This window comes from Thalassophryne amazonica, chromosome 14 (genome assembly GCF_902500255.1).
Source record: "Thalassophryne amazonica chromosome 14, fThaAma1.1, whole genome shotgun sequence".
In the NCBI taxonomy this organism is placed as follows: Eukaryota; Metazoa; Chordata; class Actinopteri; order Batrachoidiformes; family Batrachoididae; genus Thalassophryne; species Thalassophryne amazonica.
Genome location: NC_047116.1, coordinates 24,412,861 through 24,434,493, shown reverse-complemented (window position 1 = coordinate 24,434,493; position 21,633 = coordinate 24,412,861). Strand labels below are relative to the sequence as shown.

Below are 21,633 nucleotides of genomic sequence, written 5' to 3'. Positions count from 1 at the left end.
TTTGACTTTGAGATCCAACTTGTGCTGGTAAAGTCAAATGATCAGATTACATCAACAGTGTTAAAGAGAACCCTACTGTCATTTGCAATCTGGAGTAAGACAGGTGGGACGAAGTCACTGTCAAGTCATGAATCTGCAAGTCCCAAGTCAAGTCTCAAGTCATAATGTCCACCAATTGTTTGCAAGCTGATTGATGACTTGAGAATGACTTGCTGGTGACTTCGTCCCACGTCTGGAGTAAGAAAACATGTTTGTGTAGATCAGTGATCTGCAAACTGTGGGTCGTGCCCCCCCGGGGAGCACCAGAGTTCTTCGGGGGTGCAAAAAATAACTCTAAACACTGTTAACCAAAAAAAAAAAAGGGGGGGGGGGGGGGGATAGAAAACATTGTTAGCTAACATACCAGGAGCAAAATGGATAAAAATTAAGTGTCTAAATCTACCAGGGAGAAGACAGAGTTTGGGGCAACTAAAAAAAGAAGAAAGTAGAGAACAATCTTCATTTGCTCCTCTCCACAGTGCATCCCCGCATCAGCCACCTGTGCGTGTCACAGACCCAGACTCATTGCTCGCACTAAACAAGTGGTGAGACTAGATGAGAAATAAATATGTATTAAAGTTTAATTAATATTATTTATGTTAAAATGTGTTAGTTATGTCAAAGACATTTAAAAATACACAGAGATGTTTAAATGTTTTAAAAAAAACAATGTTTAAAATATGACAAAGGGTAAAAATAGAAGAATAGAAAGTTTTTTAAAACCATGTTTAAAATGTTTGAAAAGGGTATAAAATGTGTGAAAGAATAGAAAGTTCTTTAAAAATATGTTTAAAATCTTTACAAAGGGTGTAAAATGTGTGAATGTGTAGGCAGTTCCTTAAAAACACATAAATATATTTAAAATGTGTTAACGTGTAAAAGAATAAAAAGAAACACTCAAAGATGTTGAAATTGTGTGTCAGTTGGTGTGTGTGTGGGGGGGGGGGGGGGCTTTGAAAAACCCTGGTGTAGATAATACAAAAGATCTGTGAGAGTACTTCAAAGTATATTAATTATTTTTATCCCCCGTAGAAGAGTTATAACAATTAGACATCTTAAGACTCTACAAGTCATGTTAAAATGAAATCTGACGTAAGTCAATCTGCATTAATGAAAAAAATTCTGACTGTTTGTCAATCGCAGCAAAAATGAACACAATATCTGTTTTACAAAGCTTTTTAACTTCTGAAATACTAGCGGGAACTCGATAAATATTATGTGTGATATATGAGGGGCAACTCTCTTTCTTTTGGTATAATGGATGTAATAATTTTTCATGTGGAGGCGGGGCTGAAAATGTGATGTTGCTGAAGTAGTGAATTTAGTTTTAGTTTTTTGTTTGTTTGTTTGTTTTTGAATTATGTACTTAATCTGTTTTGCCCCACTGGCAGCAATTGTTGCCGAAGTCTATCACTGTCATTTTCTACTCACAATAAAAAAAAATCTCAAATGTACTAATACAACTTTTTCCACTTAAAAAAACAAACAAACAAACAAACAAAATCTGGGCATAAACGGGTTAATTTAGTTTTAGGAATTCAGCACATTTTATAAATATAATATCTGGGCTAAGTGGCATTTTAAAGTGGCAGCCAACAGCTATTCTCTATGTAAAAATTCAGTGGCGTAATGGCGCCCTGTGCACTAAAGGAAGCAACACTTCCCCTGTATGTGTCTGAGCTTTTCTGTCCCTTGTTTACATGCCTGGGATTGCCATGTATGCATGTTTAATGCATACAAGTCCATATTTTAGTGCATGTGAAACCGTTGCCTTTCTTCACTCCTTGCATAGCTATTGCACTGAAGACTGCAAACTGTAGGAACTTTTCAGAAATTCCTCCAAAAGCCTCAGTCAAATGATAAAAATGCCTCTGACCAAAAATGTTTTCAGACAAGACTCAACATACGTTTGGCTTTGCCAACATGGAAAGGTGTTCTGTCTGTTAAAAGGTTCCAACTGGCCTTCCTTCTGCTAAATGTGGAGGAGGAAGGAGGGAGGAGTGGGTGAGCAGAGAAGCTTTGTTTAGGTTCTGAAACTGGAGCAATTCTGACATCTAGTGGGAGAAAAATCATTTAAAGTACCTTCAACAGTCTACAGCATACAGTACATCTAAAGTGCATATGGAGTGTGTCCAACTTGATTTTACTATATTTATACAATGCGTAATAAAATCATGAAGTAAGGCACAGGGAGCAACAGGGTTGTATTTCACCACTTAATTATGCATAGGTGTGTTTTAAGCATAGCATGAATGAAACCAATCAGATTGTCATCTGTCATTGCCTTGAAGTGCCACATGCACCTGAAACTGGTACAATGTGAGACAGATGTTAGTCAATCGGTTACCGTTGTTGCACACCAGATTTGTTGCTGGTATCAGGTGCTACATTGCTGACCTGCTGTGGCTGACATGCGTGAATGTGTTCACGCGTCTTTTCTGATGCGGCACTGCACAGCCCTTATTCAGAGGGACAGAGGGCACCATAAAACAACCAGCCCCCTTCACCTATGTTATGCCAATGTAACAACATAATATGTTTTCATCTATTTTGGGTTTCTGTTATGGTTATATAGCACACACAACAACAACAACAACAACACATTTTATTTATAGTGCCCTTTTCATCAGTGATCTCAAGGGGCTACAGGTTAAAAAGATAAAATAAGAGCAAAAAAATAAAAAAATAAAAGACAAGCAGCCATATTTGAAGTGGAAAGAATTTAAAATAAATATCTAAAAGGAGGGACCATATGTTTTGTTAAAAAGAAATGTCTTTAAAGCAGTCAGTGGATTGTGGTACCCTCAGGGTGTCAAGAAGGGCATTCCACAGGCGTGGGGCAGCAGCACAGAAGGCCCTATCACCTATGGTCTTTAGTCTAGTTCTGGGTGTGTGGAGGAGATTTAAGTGAGTGGAGCGTGAGGAGCGTGTTGTGTTTTGTGGGTTGAGTAGTTCTTTGAGGTGGGAGCGCATGTCCATTGATACATTGGTGTGTGAGGAGGGAGACCTTGTATTCAATCTTGGTGTAGATGGGAAGCCAGTGGAGTGAGTGGAGGATGGGGGTAATGTGCTCATGTTTGCACACTCTCATCAGGATCCTGGCTGCAGAGTTCTGGATGTATCAGAGCCTCTGCAGGCTCTTGCTAGGGATCCCGATGAGAAGTGCATTACAGTAGTCCAGTCTGGAGGAGACGAAGGCATGAACCAGGTTTTCAGCATCTGAGAGGGAGAGAATGGGGTGGAGGTTGGAGATGTTCTGGGGGTGATAGAAGGAGGTCTTGCAGAGATGGTTGATATGAGATTCAAAAGTGAGTTGGGGGTCCATTTTCACACCAAGATTTGTGACTACTGATGAAAGAGGGATATTGGAGCCAGAGAAAGTGATGCTGGTTATGAGTGATGATTTGGTCTGGTGAGGAGTGCCGACCAGGATGGCTTCGGTTTTGGAGCTGTTGAGTTGGAGGAAGTTGTGCTCCATCCATACCTTTATCTCTTCAAGACAGGTGATGAGTTGTGATGGGGATGACTGTGATGATGAGGGTGGGGTTGCAGCAGTGGTGATGACATAGAACTGTGTCATCGGCATTGCAGTGGAATGAAAAACCATGGCGGCTGATGACCTGATACATGTACTTTCCTCTTTTATAGCGTTCAGTTACTTTATGTTCTATTTCCATAGATTTAAAGTTGTAAGGTGATAATCTTAGACCAAGATGCTTTTGAGAATTGGGACGCCATCCATTTGAGGCATTTTAAACCAGACTGATGTCTGTTGTGAATTGCTCAGCTGTTTGTACGCCCATTGTGACTGCACTCAGTCAGACTAGGATTTAGCAGCTGAACTGTGGTGAAAGGTCACACATCAGATGAAGTGTAAACTATGGGCGGCATGTGTAGCAGAAAACTCAGAAGTGCATTAGGTCTGCTGTCTCTGCTGTTCTTCCTCTGCTCTTCCTCTGCAATTCTCATCATTATGATCCATTGTTATGTTTTATGTTGTATGCTTTAGAAGAAGACCAGCAACATAGCCACTATGCATATCTGTTGTGAAACAGGTGTAGCATACTGAGTGCAACATCTAAGTCACAAAATGTCAGTTTCTTGGCATCTGGTGCTTTGCTCTGGTGATTTGTAACAGGCATTCCTGTGCCACTTAAGTATTCTCTGAAGAGACCTAGTACCAAAGGCAACCAGTCATCAACTGAGCTTACTGGCTAGTGTGCACGTTTCACAACTGTAAGACCAGAAACAGGAGACCAAAGACTGAGAGTTTAATCCTACTGCAAAAATAGCGACACTGCCATATATTTCTGTTAAGCGATCCCAGGAATCCAGAAGCATTTCTGAACCTCACTGGTTAAGCTACTGGAGACATGGCAGTCTCACCACATAAGACACAATGCTGATAGCTAAGTCCAGCATGTCTTGGAAAGACCTCATGTGAAAGTCCAACACAAACTCACTCATATGTAGAATTCTAACCCCATATTTTTTTCTTCTATTGCTCACTTATGAGAAACACGTACACGAGAGCTTGTGGTATGTCAACATATATGTAGTGTTTGATTGATGAATTTTCTCCATCATCTTGCTCAAGCGTCATCTGTATTTCCAAATTAGGTATGTCCAGATGGCATGAAAAAGAAAACACATTTTTCTCTGTAAGTATTGGCAGGCAATAGAAAATAAATGGGGTTTCAGACTAGTCTTGAAATAATCTTTGGAAGCTGCCTTTTTAATGTCAACAGGCTCCAAAGCCTACTGACATTTTTTTTTAATCCTTGGAACACAGAGCAAGTCTGCATCCAGCAACTGCAGGGCAAGAGAAGGTACATAAGGCTTCGCAAGTTCAGAAAAAGAGTTCAGTTTGGGAATGATAGAATAATAAAAAAAGACATTTGCCTTACGTTTCAATAAAAAGTTGGAGGATTTTAAGAAACAAATTATCGCCACAGCTTTTTGTAATCAAAACACTATACACTCAAAAGCTTGCATTTTCTGATGAGCTTTTACTAGAAAACAATGAAAATCAATATTTTTTGGGGGGTGGGTGTTTTTGTTTGTTTGTTTGGTTGTTTTTTTTTTTGTTTTGTTTTTTTGTATTTAATAAAAAAAAAGTCCACCCATGATTATCGTTGAAATTTTTACACTCAGTTGCATTTGGGGGATTTCCAAATGCTAAAAATTGACAGAAAAGGGAAAAAGATCTTAAACATTTTGGATCACTTTCCCTTTTTGTTTATTATTCAACAAGGGTTTCAGTTTTTGGAAATCCAGCCAAAATGGAAAAGAGTAGAAAAATTTAAAAGACAAAAAAAACCCCACTAATTTTTCATTGTTTTCTGGCAAAACAAACAAAAACATTGACTTTCATTGTTTTCTAGCAAAAGCACATCAGAAAATGATACAGGAAAAAGTTGTATCCATAGTGGATATATATCCCCAATACCTATCATGAGTTTCTTTTTTCTCTTCTAATGCCCCTCTAATGTGCTGCTGCAATCCAAAAAATATATTTAAATGCCTGTTTCATTCTAAAAGTGTTTTCATGAGAATGCAGACTGAGTGACAGGGTAAGATCACTACATGGGAAAACCTGGCATTGCACTCTGCATGTCAGTAAAACCCAACCTTCATGAAGTGACGGCCTAAAGAAGAGAGAAGCATCTCTGTGACCAGAGGATCCTGGATTTAACCCCGTGACCAGACTGGAAAATGTTGGTGGGGAAGGTGAAAAAAGCTGTCTCATTCTCATATTTCTAATGCTTAAGTGCCTTTGAGCAAGGTGCTTATTTGCTACATTGCTCTGTGCAGTTGAGCACATTTACAAGGCAGCTTTGTGACATTAGTATATGAGTACGAATTTCTTTTTTTACAGTCTCAGCCAGCTGCAGCAACACTCTGCTGGAGATGACTGTCATATTCACACTGAGAAAGTTGTCACATGCAGCCATCCTCAAGACATGCAGTGACAGTTGTAGCTGCAGCCTAGTTGTTTACTCAAGTTAAACCACAGCTAAATAAAACTGACCAAAAAGGCGACAGTATACATAGAATAACATTTAAAAAAGTCCAATACTGAGGGAACTTCCAGACAAATATAGCAAGTTTCTGATTCACACACCTTGACAGCCTGCAGTTAAAGCATAATAACTGTGTGTAACTTTTCTTCTTTCAACCAGTCATGGAGGTGGAACGAAACAGTCCACCGGGGAAAGTGTGGCCACATATCACAAGTTTCTCATCATGGTGATCCATTTTTCATTGCTATTGATGTCTCAGGCACTTAGTAAGCAGAAGAAATAATGTGGATATAGACCAACATGGAAATGGGGCACAACAATAAACTGCTGATACACACCATGTACATCTGCCCAATCAATACACAAGGCCAATGCTGCAGCCAAAGTGTGCATTATACAAGTACAAGCTGTGAGATTTGTTGGTTGTCCCTTTCAGTTGCTGAAACAAGGGCTTTCACGTATTTTCAATACCCTGCACAGTCTGTAGACTGAATTATGTTCCAAGCTTAACAGCCTTTTTTGATAAAGGTGCATTATGGAGTTTTCTAGCATTGAGGTTTCAGATTGCAACCAGCCATCAGCCCTCCCATTTCAAGCATGCACACATGTATACTCAGAGTTATGAGCAAGCATCCTGACTTTGCTAAAACAGATGTGAAATATGGAAGACAACAGGGCTGACGGGCTGAAACCAGAAATGTTCATCTCTGGGAGCAGATTGGACCTACTATAAATGGTGCTATGACTTGTGCTTTTATTGTTGTGTGTGTTGTAAGTTTGTTGTTAGTTGTGTATTGTTGCCAGAGAAACAAAACTAACTTGAAGTGCTTTTTTACCCTGTATTTTGGCAAGGTATTGTTTTCACCGGTGTGTATGTCTCTGTGGACAACATAACTTAAAAATGGTTGGGCAGATTTACTTCAAACCTTTTGAGAATATTACTTGGATAACAATCCAGAAGTGTTTAGAATTTGGAATCACTTGGTGAAAGTTCAAGGAAAACATGCAAATCTCAACAATCAAGAAGTCTAGATGGATGATATGAAGTGTATATTGATCAGTGATATATTTATGAGTGATTGGTATGAATCACATCATAATGAAGTCACACAGAAGTCTCGTGTACATTTATGTCATGGTGTGTAGAGTGCACAGGGTGTGTGTCAGCCCTCCGATGAGTTTCATTTTGGCTGGGATGAATGTTCCATGTTTCCACGTTCCCTTCTGTGGTTACAGTGAATATGAACCATTTCAGACAATGAAACGCTGGTGTTACATAGTTAGCCAGTGTTTGCAACAAAATCAGCCCTTCTGTGTTACATCACCATGTATTAAATGTGTGATTATTCATATGATGACATATGATGTGACATTTATCAATCAATCAATCAATCAATCAATTTTATTTATATAGCGCCAAATCACAACAAACAGTTGCCCCAAGGCGCTTTATATTGTAAGGCAAGGCCATACAATAATTACGTAAAAACCCCAACGGTCAAAACGACCCCCTGTGAGCAAGCACTTGGCGACATGGGGAAGGAAAAACTCCCTTTTAACAGGAAGAAACCTCCAGCAGAACCAGGCTCAGGGAGGGGCAGTCCTCTGCTGGGACTGGTTGGGGCTGAGGGAGAGAACCAGGAAAAAGACATGCTGTGGAGGGGAGCAGAGATCAATCACTAATGATCAAATGCAGAGTGGTGCATACAGAGCAAAAAGAGAAAGAAACACTCAGTGCATCATGGGAACCCCCCAGCAGTCTAAGTCTATAGCAGCATAACTAAGGGATGGTTCAGGGTCACCTGATCCAGCCCTAACTATAAGCTTTAACAAAAAGGAAAGTTTTAAGCCTAATCTTAAAAGTAGAGAGGGTGTCTGTCTCCCTGATCTGAATTGGTAGCTGGTTCCACACTAGAGGAGCCTGATGCTGAAGGCTCTGCCTCCCATTCTACTCTTACAAACCCTAGGAACTACAAGTAAGCCTGCAGTCTGAGAGCGAAGCGCTCTATTGGGGTGATATGGTACTATGAGGTCCCTAAGATAAGATGGGACCTGATTATTCAAAACCTTATAAGTAAGAAGAAGAATTTTAAATTCTATTCTAGAATTAACAGGAAGCCAATGAAGAGAGGCCAATATGGGTGAGATATGCTCTCTCCTTCTAGTCCCCGTCAGTACTCTAGCTGCAGAGTACATTTATCTTGACACATTACATGTTAAATTTAATGTATTGGACTGATGATCTGTTGATGGAAGGTGATTTTATTGGGGTTGAAGAAAACAGGTATTTTGTAGTCATTTTCTAGAAAAACACAAGTGAAGCAAATACAAACTCATCTCTGAGTAATATAAGACAAAAATCTGCACTGGAACATCAGTAGTTACTGAAGTTGTTACCATGGGAACATTTCAGTTTTTGGCCAAATGTTCAATTATTTGTTTAATATATATATATGTGTGTGTGTGTGTGTGTGTGTGTGTGTGTGTGTGTGTGTGTGTGTGTGTGTGTGTGTGTGTGTGTGTGTGTGTGTGTGTGTGTGTGTGTGTGTGTGTGTGTGTGTGTGTGTGTGTGTGTGAGAGACTTATTGAACACATTGACATATTCAAAATCTCACCTTTACTGAAAAGCTTTTCTTTTTTCCTGCACAGTGAAAATGCACCACACAAGAGTGAGGATTGATGATCATGGCCTTTAGGGAATTCTGGGATGCCTTTCATCGTAATTGTTTTGGCCCCCGTTACCTTAACCACCCCCCCACCCACGCAGCATCATCTCCCATTCCTCTTTCCTCTCTTTCACAACTGCCATCTCCCACCTCCTCCTCCTCCTCCTCCTCCTCCTCCATCCCTCCCTCTGCCTCTCTCCATAGCTGTTGTTCCTGTGCTGCTCCTGCACATCATTCCGCTGCGATGGAAATTAAATGAAGGTGGCTTAACGTTGTTAACAGGGACGTGCTTTGAAGGATGTAACCGGGAGAAGCTGCACTGCCAGATCCTTTTCCATGGGCTGTGGATTTGCGTTGCTAAAGCGAGGACACACCAATCACTCAGCCATGCAGAAGCCCAGACAACAGGACAAATCTCTCCAGCTGACTTGTGGAAGCTCCACTTTTTTAATTTTTTTATTTTTGTTTTTGACCGCTGAATTATTCACTCTCTGCTGCTAAAGACAGTGTGAGACAATGGGGCAAAGTAGAGGGTAAATTTCTAGCCCTCCAATCTGCAGCACACATGGATGTGTTCAGCTTTGTGAAGATGCCAAAGCTGTCAGGGTGAGTCGCTCAGATGCTGCTGCACATTTGGCGTTGTACGGCATGTTCACGATTTAAAGGATGACATGGGAACATGTGAGAATTAGAAATGCTCAGTTGCTGATCGCTCAGGAGAACAAGTTGTCCTGTAATGTATGGAGTGGAATGAATGAATGAGTGAGGGAGTGGGAGTGGGAGTGGATGCATTTATGTGTCTGCAGTTTATACAGAATACAGTTATTCTGCTGAACACACTCATATGATTTGTTTGCACGATTCTTATATTTGATTTTTGTCATATTGTGATGCCTGGCAACAAAATGTGCTGCAGAGCTGTAATTTATTTTGAGATATTAACAGCATAAATAACACAATCAGAAGATGCAGAATATTTGAAATATAAAATTGTATTTTTTTTTTTTTTATTTGCCATTTGTTGGTGTTTCATTTCAGACTAACAGAGTTGAAGTCAGATTGTGTTTCTTCATAGTAAAGTGATGGAAAGTATTCAAAGCAGCTGCAAAGTAAATAATGCAGCTCACCTTATACACCCATGAGTGCTCTAGATTGAGTTGATCTAATCCTCCAAGAGGATTTAGCTCCATCAGCAACACCACAGAGTCTCAGCGGTGAGAGTGTTTGACTCTAAATGTTGAATATTAATTGAGATATGAGATGATAAAATCCCTGTTGGATTTGATGCATCAGAGTTAAAATTTGTTGCTTTCTTTGAAAGCGTTATTGCAGCATCTTCATTGAAAAGCGCCCTGCAGGTGATGGGACTGTTGCTCCACGGCTGCATTCCCAGCGGACCACCAATGTCACCACTTCCTGTTGCTGCCTTTCATCCCGCCTGATTACAAGTTAGCGGCTCGTGATGTTTGCTTTTCTGTCTCAGATGCCATTAAGAATTTAAGTCAGCAACATGCTATTCTGTCGAGGCTAATGGTACAGTTTGCAAATAAAAGCCTTGTGTGGATTTCAGAGATCACAGGAATAGGAACATTTCCTCTGCTATTTGTTCGTGCAGCCTGACAATGCCAACAGAAGTCTCCGCTGTCAGAGAATGAGGCACAGGCTAGCTTTGATTTTCTGTAGTCGATCCCTTTTGTTTAAAATCTAGTGAAGTTTTTTTTTAATTTGTTTGCTTTCTGTGTTTTTACTGGAGCTTGCTCTATGATGCAGTCTTTTGATCTTTCAGACAGAACCTGGTAGTTGAAGTAGAATGGTAAATGGACTGCATTTATATAGCACTTTTCCATCTGCATCAGAAGTTCAACGTGCTTTACAATGATGCCTTACATTTACCCATTCACACAGACAAAGTCACACACCGATGTCAGGCTGCATCCATGCAAGGCGCTCACTACACACCGGTGTAACAGACCAAACAGTCCTCCCCTAAAAATCGGTCCGCCTTTTGCATCTGCGCATGCGTCATTTCAGACCATAGCAGCACGTCTCAGACGGAGTCTCTTCACTCAAAGCAATCAAATGGATTAATGGGATTATTAACCATCAGATGATAAAGGTAAGTCATTCTAAAGTCAGTTTTTAGCAGAAACAAGGCTGTTTTAAGCAGAAACAAGGCGAAATTCCGTCACAGTTTGAAATGTCCAACACGCAGTAAATGCATCAGCTAGCAGCTCGTTTAACCGCGGCACTGTGATCGCTTCTGCCGCCTTTTATGATGAAATAATGCTGAATTTATGTGGAAATGATTGTTGAACGAAAGCTTCAGATATCTCACTGAGATAGATGATGACTGAAGTGCAGTTTGAAGCAGAAACGAGGTGATAATCAGTGAACCGCGTCATCAGGGGGGACCCATTTTTAAGGGGACCGTTCAGTTGGCAACACCAGGAGCAACTAGGGGATTAAGGACCTTAGTGATTTTCCATTTTGGCTGGGTTTTGAACCGAGGATCCTCTGGTTTGAAGCCCAACTCTTAACCACTAGACCATCACCCCCCAAAACCCTTGGGGAGTGCCGAAACACTTTTAACCCTCAAGCGACCGAGTGGGCTCATCTATGAACTGTGTGTCGGTCATTTCAAAGCATCACAGAGTTTTGCCTTGTTCCTGCTTAAAACAGCCTTGTTTCTGCTTAAAACAGGCTTTAGAATGATTTAAGAGGTTTTACCTTTATCATCTGATGGTTAATAATCACATTATACCCTTTGATCGCTTTGGGTGTAGAGTCAGACTCAGACGAGCGAAGGCAGGCGGACCAACGTAGTGATCTCCGAACTAGTCGGAGTCGAGCCACATTTGCATTCAGACCTCGATGAATCCAGCTCATATCAGACTTGGATTCTTTTCTATCCAGCTCAACCCACATCCATCTTAAATCCGATTTGCACCATTCAAATTCAGCCGAATTGCCAACCCCAGTCTGAATGGGGTGTAAATGTGTCACTCAGGTTGCTCCTCTCTGAGCATGACTGTTTGCCTTTATTAGAAAATGCTGCAGGTCATTTACACAAGACAATATTGCACTATTTTAAATATAGAGCTCATGAAAGATTAAGAACTCTATAGTCCACCTGGTGCAAATGAGCACACAGTGCAACATTAGCATCATTGCTAGTTTCACTCAAAAAAAACCAACTCATTGGATGAACTCAATTCAATTATGAGCAGGATTTCCACCTAATAAATATAAGTAGTGCCAACTAAATTAAATTAAGAAAGCATTTATAAAATAGGTAGCTGACACTTTTCAAGGGTTGTAATAAATTATGCAAAGTTTCTATAATGAGTTGGAATGACGTATGAGTCCAGAATGTTTTTAGGCAGTTTTTAGTGGAAGAACTCAGCCTTTTTTTCCTGTTAATTATGTAATTTTTAAAATGTTAATTTACTGTCTTAATGTATTTATAAATTGTTTAGGTTCTTGTTATCATATACACACTATTATTATTATTATTATTAGATTTTGAAATTGGCCAGAATGGAAATAAGTTTTTTTTTTCTCTTTCTCATGTCATCCATGTATTTTTAACCTAATTACAATTATATTATGTACTTACATTGAACTTACTAAATAAAACCACGCATGCACGCACACACATAGATGCCACTTCACTTTTAATATGTAGATGATTTACTGCCCCCTGCTGGAATGGTGTGTGAGTCCAGAATTTAATTATCAACATCCATTGTTCACTGTTGTTAGCTTATATCCCTAATTTCTCCAAAAAATATTAGTCCTATCAACTTTACATTTTCACGGTGTTCATCCTTGACCAAAAATACATAAGCATATCAAATGGCACGTCATCTCTCCCCAGTTTGTCCGTGATCGAAGCCAAACACATGCACGCACACATGCATGCACACAGAGGCCGCTTGGCTATTCATATATAGTTTATCTTGCATGGATGTGCTTTATTTGAGTTGGGCTACATATATCTAGATGAAAATCCTGATCATAATTGAACTGAGTTCATGCAATGAGTATTTTTTTAGTGCGTTCAGTTAAGATTTGCACACCTTAACTCCACATGTTGGGTTTACTGTGCAACTAACAGGGTTTTGCACCAAAATTTATTTGATTGTAGTCATTTACTTGCAATGGCTGTGTAATTTTTCATGGACATGGTGTTTTAGGAGTTTGGCATCAGGGTCTCCGTCTGCTTACTAAAACTCAAAAACTTAATGCTGTCATCAGTGTAATTGTATGTAGGATGCCTGAATACAGTACGAGAATCTAAGGATTTTAACAGCGTTGCATTTGTTTGTGTGGACATGCTGCAGTACATTTTCAAGAAAGAATCTCAATATTATGTCAGTCAGCTCAGGACCGTGATCGTCCTCGTCCTCTCTGAAGCCTCATATGTGCAGCTCACAGGGATCAGTCCTTCTCCACGACTGGTCTTGTCAGCTGTGATCAACAGACTGGGTATGACAATCACAGTGGTGATTCAAATGTGATAAGTGATGATGCATTTTGATTATAAAACACATTTGTTCAAAATATTTATGGTGGCAGAACTATACAAATGTACTAAAACAAGAGTTTCAGTACATTTACCCTCTTTGTTTGATCTGCAGGTTGCAATACAAGAGCAAAACACTAAAAAAGAACATTTAAAATAGTAGAAACAATTTTTGTTTCAGAATCTGTGACTACATACATGCAAGAACTCTCCTCGGCTGTTAGAAACAAAATATAGGCCTGAAATTGTTTGTTTTATTGTGCGTTATATGTCACAGACAAAGATAGAGGTTTCTGTAACTGACTTGGTCAGCAGCCTGTGTGACATCATTTCTGATTGACTGTCATACATAGGAATTTGAAGCATTAAAATAAGCTTTTTTATTTAATCACATTATATTGCATTATGTTTAATTGAATAATGATGCCCTCACATTGCATTAATTTACCTGCTTCAACTACGGTAAAGCCGATTCTTAAGTGTATTCAATGTGCTTTTGCCTGACAAACGTGTGTCAATGTGCATTCAAGCAGCATCTGTAAGTCTGAGCAGCTTTTACAGTCTGTATGCAACATATAATCTCATTAAGTAATATATTGAAAGCAGCATTTGCGTAGCACCTGCATTGACTGCATATCAAGGTGTGCTTGGACCGACTAAACCAGCTTGATTTTGGGGCAATTTAAAAGCAGACTTAATATGATAGGATACCACAAATACTGTATGATAAGAAAATGCGAAGGTGATTTTCATGATCTTCCATCCAAATTTATAAAATATACCCATAAGCATTGAAGAAGCATCATTTTTCAGTGGAATCAGTCATCAAAAATGTTTCATTCTGTGATTGATCAGATTGGAGTCCATGCTGACTGACCACAGCAATATATGTAACAGTCAGATGTCTGTGGGTGTGCGGCTGTGTATGTGTCTCCGCCTTTCCAAATGGTGACTGGCCTGTTGCCTAGCAACAATAACCACAGCAACACCACCACACACAACCCCCCCACACACATTTCCTTACTTACTTCCTGTCTGTCTGTCTGCAATGTCCAAATACTTAGCTAAAATTAGCTCCAAAAGTTAACTTGCTGAAAGTACTGATCAGTCAAGATCAAAATTCAGTGAGAAAGGTTAAAATGGCTTGAATGTGTTTCATGATTGATGCTGTTGATGGCTTTAATTACAGCATTGGTTGGATTGCAACCATTCACTTAATAAGCAGAGGGGAATGGGAAAATGTCCATCTACCTAAATGTTTATGAACTTGAGGAGATAACAAAGCATAGTGGGATAAGGCAACGTCCAAAGTCTTATGGACTTGAGTGTGTAACAAAGCATAGTGGGATAAGGCAACATGCAAATGCTTATGGACTTGAGTGTGTAACTAAGCCTAGTGGGATAAGGCAACATGCAAATGCTTATGGACTTGAGTGTGTAACTAAGCCTAGTGGGATAAGTTAACGTCCAAATGCTTATGGACTTGAGTGTGTAACAAAGCATAGCGGGATAAAGCAACGTCCAAATGCTTATGGACTTGAGTGTGTAACAAAGCATAATGGGATAAGGCAACGTCCAAATGCCTATGGACTTGAGTGTATAACAAAGCATAGCTGGATAAGGCAACGTCCAAATGCTTATGGACTTAAGTGTGTAACAAAGCATAGCTGGATAAGGCCACATCCAAATGCTTATGGACTTAAGTGTGTAACAAAGCATAGCGGGATAAGGCAACGTCCAAATGCTTATGGACTTGAGTGTGTAACAAAGCATAGCGGGATAAAGCAACGTCCAAATGCTTATGGACTTGAGTGTGTAACAAAGCATAGCGGGATAAAGCAACGTCCAAATGCTTATGGACTTGAGTGTGTAACAAAGCATAGCTGGATAAGGCAACGTCCAAATGCTTATGGACTTGAGTGTGTAACAAAGCATAATGGGATAAGGCAACGTCCAAATGCCTATGGACTTGAGTGTATAACAAAGCATAGCTGGATAAGGCAACGTCCAAATGCTTATGGACTTAAGTGTGTAACAAAGCATAGCTGGATAAGGCCACATCCAAATGCTTATGGACTTAAGTGTGTAACAAAGCATAGCGGGATAAAGCAACGTCCAAATGCTTATGGACTTGAGTGTGTAACAAAGCATAGCTGGATAAGGCAACGTCCAAATGCTTATGGACTTGAGTGTATATCAAAGCATAGCGGGATAAGACAATGTCCAAATGCTTATGGACTTGAGTCTATAACAAAGCCTAGTGGGATAAGGTAACGTCCAAATGCTTTTGGACTTAGTGGAATAAGGCAACGTCCAAATACTTATGGACTTGAGTGTATATCAAAGCATAGCGGGATAAGGCAATGTCCAAATGCTTATGGACTTGAGTGTGTAACAAAGCATAGCGGGATAAGGCAACATCCAAATAATTATGGACTTGAGTGTATATCAAAGCATAGTGGGATAAGGCAACATGCAAATGCTTATGGACTTGAGTGTGTAACAAATCCTAGTGGGATAAGGCAATGTCCAAATGCTTATGGACTTGAGTGTATAACAAAGCCTAGTGGGATAAGGTAATGTCCAAATAATTATGGACTTGAGTGTATATCAAAACCTAGTGGGATAAGGCAACGTCCAAATGCTTATGGACTTGAGTGTATAACAAAGCATAGTGGGATAAGGCAACATGCAAATGCTTATGGACTTGAGTGTGTAACAAATCCTAGTGGGATAAGGCAATGTCCAAATGCTTATGGACTTGAGTGTATATCAAAGCATAGCGGGATAAGGCAACGTCCAAATGCTTATGGACTTGAGTGTATAACAAAGCATAGTGGGATAAGGTAACGTCCAAATGCTTTTGGACTTAGTGGGATAAGGCAACATCCAAATGCTTATGGACTTGAGTGTATATCAAAGCATAGCGGGATAAGGCAACATCCAAATGCTTATGGACTTGAGTGTATAACAAAGCCTAGTGGGATAAGGTAACGTCCAAATGCTTTTGGACTTAGTGGGATAAGGCAACGTCCAAATGCTTATGGACTTGAGTGTATATCAAAGCATAGCGGGATAAGGCAATGTCCAAATGCTTATGGACTTGAGTGTGTAACAAAGCATAGCGGGATAAGGCAACATCCAAATGCTTATGGACTTGAGTGTATAACAAAGCCTAGTGGGATAAGGTAACGTCCAAATGATTATGGACTTGAGTGTATAACAAAGCATAGTGGGATAAGGCATCATGCAAATACTTATGGACTTGAGTGTGTAACAAAGCATAATGGGATAAGGCAACGTCCAAATGCCTATGGACTTGAGTGTATAACAAAGCATAGCTGGATAAGGCAACGTCCAAATGCTTATGGACTTAAGTGTGTAACAAAGCATAGCTGGATAAGGCCACATCCAAATGCTTATGGACTTAAGTGTGTAACAAAGCATAGCGGGATAAGGCAACGTCCAAATGCTTATGGACTTGAGTGTGTAACAAAGCATAGCGGGATAAAGCAACGTCCAAATGCTTATGGACTTGAGTGTGTAACAAAGCATAGCGGGATAAGGCAACGTCCAAATGCTTATGGACTTGAGTGTATAACAAAGCATAGCTGGATAAGGCAACGTCCAAATGCTTATGGACTTGAGTGTATATCAAAGCATAGCGGGATAAGACAATGTCCAAATGCTTATGGACTTGAGTCTATAACAAAGCCTAGTGGGATAAGGTAACGTCCAAATGCTTTTGGACTTAGTGGGATAAGGCAACGTCCAAATACTTATGGACTTGAGTGTATATCAAAGCATAGCGGGATAAGGCAATGTCCAAATGCTTATGGACTTGAGTGTGTAACAAAGCATAGCGGGATAAGGCAACATCCAAATAATTATGGACTTGAGTGTATATCAAAGCATAGTGGGATAAGGCAACATGCAAATGCTTATGGACTTGAGTGTGTAACAAATCCTAGTGGGATAAGGCAATGTCCAAATGCTTATGGACTTGAGTGTATAACAAAGCCTAGTGGGATAAGGTAATGTCCAAATAATTATGGATTTGAGTGTATATCAAAACCTAGTGGGATAAGGCAACGTCCAAATGCTTATGGACTTGAGTGTATAACAAAGCATAGTGGGATAAGGCAACATGCAAATGCTTATGGACTTGAGTGTGTAACAAATCCTAGTGGGATAAGGCAATGTCCAAATGCTTATGGACTTGAGTGTATATCAAAGCATAGCGGGATAATGCAACGTCCAAATGCTTATGGACTTGAGTGTATAACAAAGCATAGTGGGATAAGGTAACGTCCAAATGCTTTTGGACTTAGTGGGATAAGGCAACATCCAAATGCTTATGGACTTGAGTGTATATCAAAGCATAGCGGGATAAGGCAACATCCAAATGCTTATGGACTTGAGTGTATAACAAAGCCTAGTGGGATAAGGTAACGTCCAAATGCTTTTGGACTTAGTGGGATAAGGCAACGTCCAAATGCTTATGGACTTGAGTGTATATCAAAGCATAGCGGGATAAGGTAATGTCCAAATGCTTATGGACTTGAGTGTGTAACAAAGCATAGCGGGATAAGGCAACATCCAAATGCTTATGGACTTGAGTGTATAACAAAGCCTAGTGGGATAAGGTAACGTCCAAATGATTATGGACTTGAGTGTATAACAAAGCATAGTGGGATAAGGCATCATGCAAATACTTATGGACTTGAGTGTGTAACAAAGCCTAGTGGGATAAGGTAATGTCCAAATGCTTATGGACTTGAGTGTATATAAAAGCATAGTGGGATAAGGCAACATCCAAATGCTTATGGACTTGATTGTATAACAAAGCCTAGCAGGATAAGGCAACGTCCAAATGCTTATGGACTTGAGTGTATATCAAAGCATAGCGGGATAAGGCAACATCCAAATGCTTATGGACTTGAGTGTATAACAAAGCCTAGTGGGATAAGGTAACGTCCAAATAATTATGGACTTGAGTGTATATCAAAGCATAGTGGGATAAGGCAATGTCCAAATGCTTATGGATCTGAGTGTGTAACAAAGCCTAGTGGGATAAGGTAATGTCCAAATGCTTATGGACTTGAGTGTATAACAAAGCCTAGTGGGATAAGGTAACGTCCAAATGCTTTTGGACTTAGTGGGATAAGGCAACGTCCAAATGCTTATGGACTTGAGTGTATATCAAAGCATAGCGGGATAAGGCAATGTCCAAATGCTTATGGACTTGAGTGTATAACAAAGCCTAGTGGGATAAGGTAACATCCAAATAATTATGGACTTGAGTGTATATCAAAGCTTAGTGGGATAAGGCAATGTCCAAATGCTTATGGACTTGAGTGTATAACAAAGCATAGTGGGATAAGGCAACATGCAAATACTTATGGACTTGAGTGTGTAACAAAGCATAGTGGGAGAAGGCAACATCCAAATGCTTATGGACTTGAGTGTATATAAAAGCATAGTGGGATAAGGCAACGTCCAAATGCTTATGGACTTGAGTGTATAACAAAGCCTAGTGGGATAAGGTAACGTCCAAATGCTTTTGGACTTAGTGGGATAAGGCAACGTCCAAATGCTTATGGACTTGAGTGTGTAACAAAGCATAGTGGGAGAACGCAACGTCCAAATAATTATGGACTTGAGTGTATATCAAAGCCTAGTGGGATAAGGCAATGTCCAAATGCTTATGGACTTGAGTGTATAACAAAGCATAGTGGGATAAGGCAACATGCAAATACTTATGGACTTGAGTGTGTAACAAAGCATAGTGGGAGAACGCAACGTCCAAATACTTATGGACTTGAGTGTGTAACAAAGCATAGTGGGAGAAGGCAACGTCCAAATGCTTATGGACTTGAGTGTATATAAAAGCATAGTGGGATAAGGCAATGTCCAAATGCTTATGGACCTGAGTGTGTAACAAAGCCTAGTGGGATAAGGCAACGTCCAAATGCTTATGGACTTGAGTGTGTAACAAAGCATAGTGGGATAAGGTAGTGTCCAAATGCTTATGGACTTGAGTGTGTAACAAAGCATAGTGGGATAAGGTAATGTCCAAATGCTTATGGACTTGAGTGTGTAACAAAGCATAGTGGGATAAGGTAATGTCCAAATGCTTATGGACTTGAGTGTGTAACAAAGCATAGTGGGATAAGGTAATGTCCAAATGCTTATGGACTTGAGTGTGTAACAAAGCATAGTGGGATAAGGCATCATGCAAATACTTATGGACTTGAGTGTGTAACAAAGCCTAGTGGGATAAGGTAATGTCCAAATGCTTATGGACTTGAGTGTATATAAAAGCATAGTGGGATAAGGCAACGTCCAAATGCTTATGGACTTGAGTGTGTAACAAAGCATAGTGGGATAAGGTAACGTCCAAATGCTTATGGACTTGAGTGTATAACAAAGCCTAGTGGGATAAGGTAACGTCCAAATACTTATGGACTTGAGTGTATAACAAAGCATAGTGGGATAAGGCAACGTCCAAATGCTTATGGACTTGAGTGTGTAACTGTTGTGTGGGCCGCTGAAGAGGAGGTACTGCTGGTCCACCACCAGAGGGCGCCCTGTCTGAAGTGCGGGCTTCAGGCACGAGAGGGTGCCGGAGCAACCGGGAGTGGCAGCTGTCACCCATTAACAACATCAGCTGTCACTCATCATCATCAACCACATCTCCATAAGAGCCGGGCAGCATCTTCACCTGACTGCCAAGAAATCGTCTATCGAACAGGTAAACAACTCAGGCTGAAGTATCACATTAGTAACATCTTTGCTTCTGTGTATACTAGTATTATTGCAGACGTTCCTGTTTGTACGGAGTAGTCGTGTGTGGGGAGTTGGCGTACTCCGCTCCTTGGCTGGAGGCTACGTACTTTGCCAACACGATCTGCACGTAAACATTGTGATTGAGAGGTGGAGGTGCTTTCCACCTTTATACTGAACTGTTTGCTGGGTGTTCACGCACCCACCATCACCTGTCTGTTCTTCCTGCCAGCAGTACCCAATCTGACAGCCGGAGGCAGTGGCCACCTGGGGACCCAGCTCTTGGTGGCTCCAGGGTTGCTTCAGATCCGGTGGAAGTGGAAGGCGTGTGGGATCCGGCTCTTTTCTGGACGGGCGTCTTCTATCCTCGAGCCTGCTCACACATCACTGTGACTAATTTGACTGTTGATCTCAATTGTGTTGTCTGTTGCTCTGTTGTGCACATTCACAACATTAAATTGTTATATTTTCGGCTTATTCCATTGTCCGTTCATTTGCGCCCCCTGTTGTGGGTCCGTGTTCCTACACTTTTCACAACAGTAACAAAGCATAGTGGGAGTTGAGTGTGTAACAAAGCATAGTGGGATAAGGTAACGTCCAAATGCTTATGGACTTGAGTGTATATCAAAGCCCAGTGGGATAAGGTAACGTCCAAATGCTTATGGACTTGAGTGTATATCAAAGCATAGTGGGAGAACGCAATGTCCAAATACTTATGGACTTGAGTGTGTAACAAAGCATAGTGGGAGAAGGCAACGTCCAAATGCTTATGGACTTGAGTGTATATAAAAGCATAGTGGGATAAGGCAATGTCCAAATGCTTATGGACCTGAGTGTGTAACAAAGCCTAGTGGGATAAGGCAACGTCCAAATGCTTATGGACTTGAGTGTGTAACAAAGCATAGTGGGATAAGGTAGTGTCCAAATGCTTATGGACTTGAGTGTGTAACAAAGCATAGTGGGATAAGGTAATGTCCAAATGCTTATGGACTTGAGTGTGTAACAAAGCATAGTGGGATAAGGTAATGTCCAAATGCTTATGGACTTGAGTGTGTAACAAAGCATAGTGGGATAAGGTAATGTCCAAATGCTTATGGACTTGAGTGTGTAACAAAGCATAGTGGGATAAGGCATCATGCAAATACTTATGGACTTGAGTGTGTAACAAAGCCTAGTGGGATAAGGTAATGTCCAAATGCTTATGGACTTGAGTGTATATAAAAGCATAGTGGGATAAGGCAACGTCCAAATGCTTATGGACTTGAGTGTGTAACAAAGCATAGTGGGATAAGGTAACGTCCAAATGCTTATGGACTTGAGTGTATAACAAAGCCTAGTGGGATAAGGTAACGTCCAAATACTTATGGACTTGAGTGTATAACAAAGCATAGTGGGATAAGGCAACGTCCAAATGCTTATGGACTTGAGTGTGTAACTGTTGTGTGGGCCGCTGAAGAGGAGGTACTGCTGGTCCACCACCAGAGGGCGCCCTGTCTGAAGTGCGGGCTTCAGGCACGAGAGGGTGCCGGAGCAACCGGGAGTGGCAGCTGTCACCCATTAACAACATCAGCTGTCACTCATCATCATCAACCAC

The 21,633-nt window shown here is 40.5% G+C and overlaps 1 protein-coding gene across 1 annotated transcript in view; it reads left to right on the top strand.

The window, feature by feature from the left end:
- Positions 1-8,889: 8,889 nt before the first annotated feature.
- Positions 8,890-21,633, top strand: part of frmpd4 (FERM and PDZ domain containing 4) — a 100,090-nt gene continuing 87,346 nt past the window's right edge. Inside the window, exon 1 of the mRNA XM_034185759.1 lies at positions 8,890-9,334. Within this exon, the coding sequence (XP_034041650.1) occupies positions 9,294-9,334 (41 nt within the window). The 5' untranslated portion in view covers positions 8,890-9,293. The remainder of the gene's footprint in view (positions 9,335-21,633) is intronic.